At 38.9% G+C, this 4,104-nt stretch overlaps 1 protein-coding gene across 1 annotated transcript; it reads right to left on the bottom strand.

Moving 5' to 3' along the window:
* Nucleotides 1-1,225: 1,225 nt before the first annotated feature.
* LOC105307840 (olfactory receptor 10A4) lies at nucleotides 1,226-2,205 on the bottom strand. Its single transcript, XM_011383482.1, has one exon. It carries the CDS (start codon nucleotides 2,186-2,188, stop codon nucleotides 1,241-1,243), a length of 948 nt encoding a protein of 315 aa, XP_011381784.1. The 5' UTR covers nucleotides 2,189-2,205; the 3' UTR covers nucleotides 1,226-1,240.
* Between the last annotated feature and the right edge of the window lie 1,899 nt (nucleotides 2,206-4,104).

Raw genomic sequence — 4,104 nt, 5'->3', positions numbered from 1 at the left:
CATGCAAGTAGAACCCTGTGATCTGTCTTTCCTTTTGCAAATTCTTATGGAATTTCAGAATGTATTCCTCCCCAGGAGCCTTGCTACATGAGAGCTGAAGGACACCTTGTGTGGGAGATTGAACTGGTCCCGGTACCAACATAGCACATAGAGTCTATGGACAGGATGTGCCTATGCAGTAATGCTATTTTATGTTGTTATCAATACATTCTTCTGAATAGTTTACACAAAGCTATGGTGCCCATGTTCCAAGAGTCCAGAGTTGGACAATGTTTGCTGGACAAAATCATAAAGAGGGGCTGGTATATTGGTTGAGTGATAAGCAAGCTTAAAAGAGACAGTTGATTTCATCTAATAACAATGAGATTCCAAAAATAATTTAGTAAACAAAGAAACTTTGGATTATTCATAGCAGTTTCCTATAATTTGTCCACTTATACTTGACTGGAGATTTCTTTCTGTCAAACAAATCTCATATCCAAGGTGAATAATTTGAGATTGAGGCAGTTGTCAGTAATGTGGAATTGTCTTTCTCCAGATGAGGCATAGGCCAGTTATAGTAGCAGAGGAAGAATTCCTCATTTGCTAGCGTTTAAGTATGTGTACTTTATAAGTGAGTGGAGATTTTAAATATCTTTTTGTTACCTCTATTTCTCACTAGAATATAATTTCCATGAGGTAAGAGTTTTGTTTTGTTCACCAATGTGTCTTCGAGGCCTAAACAAGGTCTAACATAGGCTGATTACTGCATAAAAATTTGTTGAAATTTCAAGTTCAAATAAAAGAATGAAAGAATGAAATCAAACTCTACTATTTATTGTCATTATTTTATCTTGTAAACAAAAGGATCCTTAAAAGTTTCAGATAGAATTTTTGGACAAACAGAAGAAAGTAAAGAAGAAGATCATAAAAATGACATGGGTGAAGAAAATCAAGGAAAACTAAAACAAATAAAAAATGGCAAATTGTAATAGGCTCAGATAGGCTCCTAACCTGTGCAAACAACCAGCATCCTCAGGAACACTGGTACCACAGTCCCACAGAACACTGCACCTACTGCCGTCCTTTTTGTCACCACTATGTTCTTTTATTCAGAAATGGATCTCAGTGGAAAGTCCAAAATCCCAGTGGGTATGCTGTGGCTCCCAGAAAGAGTAGAGACCAAAAACCCATAGTAGAAAAATTTGTTTTTCTTTCCTTTGTCCTTGCATTCTAGCTTTTCAGTTTCTATCTAAGTCAGTCACAGTTTCTGTGGGCTCAGGGTTCTGTGGATGACCCGCCTCAGTGCAGCCTTCACTTCATTATTCCTTAAGCTGTAGATGATGGGGTTCAACATGGGAGTCACCACTGTGTAGGAGAGTGACAGCAGCTTCTTGCTCTCAGGAGAAGTGCTGGACCGGGGTCGGAAGTAAGTGAGGATGGCAGTGCTGTAGAAGAGGGAGACAACCAGGAGGTGGGAGGAACAGGTAGAGAAGGCCTTGCGTTTCCCCTCAGCCGAGGGCATCCTGAAGATTGTGGAGAGGATACGGACATAGGACCCCAGGATCAACAAGAAAGGGAAGAGGATGAATAGGACAGTGGCTGTCAGAGCCTCCAGTTCGAACAGAGAGGTATCAGCACAGACCAGTGCAATGACGGGAGGGCTGTCACAGAAGAAGTGGTTCACCCTGTTGGGGCCACAAAAAGGGAAGCTGAAAATCCATGAAGTTTGCACAGTGGCCACTGGAAACCCTGCGAACCAAGAAGCAGCAGCCAGCTGGGCACAGGCCTTATGGCCCATGATGACTGGGTATCGCAAAGGGTCACAGATAGCCACATAGCGGTCATATGCCATTGTGGCCAGGAGGCAGCACTCAGCAGCCCCAAAGAAAAAGAAGAAATACATCTGAGTGGCACAGCCAAAGAAGGAGATGGTTGTATTTTGGATGATCAGGGTCCCCAGCATTTTGGGCACAATGACCAAGTTGAACCCTATCTCCAGGAAAGACAAGTTCCTGAGGAAGAAGTACATAGGACTTTGTAGGGCAGAGTCAGCTGTAGTGACCAGGATGATGAGGACATTGCCCATCAGAGTAATCAGGTAAATGGTCAAAAAGAGGAGAAACAGTAGAGCTTGTAGCTCAGAGGACAAGGCCGAGAAGCCCACAAGAACAAATTTGTTGACAATTGTCCAGTTTCCCCACATCATGCTTCTGCCCAGGACTTCACTGGGCATTTGCACACCAGGAAGGAGAAGTCTCCATATGTTATTTAGACCTCAGTTATATTTTATTTAGATCTCTATTCTACTCTTAGAAAATTAACTTCCTATGGCTTCTTTTTCCACATTTCCTGTTATAGTTTTTGAAGAAGAAACAGCTGTACTTTCAAAAATGTAAAAAACAAGTCTGACTATGGGATTCACAATTTTTTGGAAGAATATTATCCTTTTTTTCAGACTGAACAGAGGCATACTGTATATATCTATACATCTCCTGATTTTCTCTGCTTTTCTATTTTCTTTAGCGCTAATTGTGGTGCTAAAAAAAAGCTAAGCCAAGAGTTTCTGAAGAGAGGGTTCTTGAGACATAGTGAAAGATGGTGAAGTGAGTCAGGATATGTTTTCTGCAAAATAAAAGGGTGAGAAGGAGAAAAAGCAATGGAAGTGAGCCAGCAGTTACCAATGATCCCTGAGGCAGAGACCTTAATGTGTCCCAGTCTCCAGCAGTTCACACCTGAGAAGATTTCAGAATATTAGAGGAATCATCATTTCTATATTCAGACAATCACAGTTAAAGCAAGAAGACACACAATATAAAAACTGGTTTGATTCCTGGGCTAAATATTCTCTATGTGAATATATGTGATCAGACAAAGGGAAGACAGACTCAGGATAGAATCAGACCACAGAGAAAATCTAGATATGTTATGTATAAACCCTTTCATCAGTTTCTATTTGTTGACTTGTGTCTTCACTGTCAAGAATTATGAAGTGCTACATGTTAATAAACATCAACTTAAGTATGCAGGTTTAATAATGTTAAATCTTGTGAAAAAGAAACAGAAGATTTCATCATTGTATTAATAACTAAGTTTCAAAAGTGGGACTCTAAAATTCTTTCTGAGAAATACATATTACTTAATACACTTAAATAAAGGAATAAATCTAAAGCACTTAGCACGGTAACTGGTATATAAGACATAGGCAATAAATGCTAACCATTATAATTATTATGCTATAATGTTAGAGCTACCTTCCAAAATCCACTTCTCATCTAACTCACTGCCCAAACTCACTGTAGCCCTTACTTTCCCATATTTAAGAGAAAAGAATAATTTATTTAATAAATATTGTTTCCTGTGTGCCAGACACTGTTCTAGATACTAAAGAGGCTAGCTATATCAGTAAGTCAAACAAACAAAAATCTCTTCCCTAATAGAAATCACCTTCTAGTAGGGAAGACAGATTATAAACAAATTATATAAATAAAATATATAGCATATTAGATATTAATAAGAATAATGGAGAAGAATAAAGCAGTGGAGAAGGAGATAGGCACTTGGGGTGTGTGGGGGAGTGTCACAGAAGGCTTCACTGAAAAGATTATATTTGAGTAAAGTCCTGAGCAAGTGCAAGAGGTGAAGTCAGTGTGGTAAAGGAAGGAGGAAGGTAAAGAGCAAACATACTGAGAAAGTGTTAAAATTTTTGATTGGATAAAGAAGCTGTGGTACATAGATACAATGGAATATTACTCAGCCATAAGAAAAGATGAAATACTGCCATCTGCCACAACATGGATGGACCTCAAGATAATCATGCTAAGTGAAATAAATCAGACAGAAAAAGCTGAGAACCATATGATTTTACTCATATGTGGGATATAAAACTGAAAGCAACAAAGGAACAAGACAAACAAAAACTCATAGACACAGACAACAATTTAGTCATCACCAGAGGGAAAGGAGGGAGGGGAAAGGTAGATAAGGGTAAAGGGGGTCAAATTTATGGTGAAGGAAGGAGATTTAACTTTGGGCGGTGAACACACCGTCAACATACATATGACTTATTATGAATAGTACACTTGAAACCTATATAATTTTATTAATCAGTGTCATCCCAATACA

Source organism: Pteropus vampyrus, unplaced genomic scaffold, assembly GCF_000151845.1.
Source record: "Pteropus vampyrus isolate Shadow unplaced genomic scaffold, Pvam_2.0 Scaffold522, whole genome shotgun sequence".
Classification (NCBI taxonomy): domain Eukaryota; kingdom Metazoa; phylum Chordata; class Mammalia; order Chiroptera; family Pteropodidae; genus Pteropus; species Pteropus vampyrus.
This window is presented reverse-complemented; position numbering and strand designations above follow the sequence as displayed.

Excerpts from the sequence above, each read along its gene's own strand:
- LOC105307840 (XM_011383482.1), bottom strand. The coding sequence starts at position 2,188 with ATGATGTGGGGAAACTGGACAATTGTCAACAAATTTGTTCTTGTGGGC.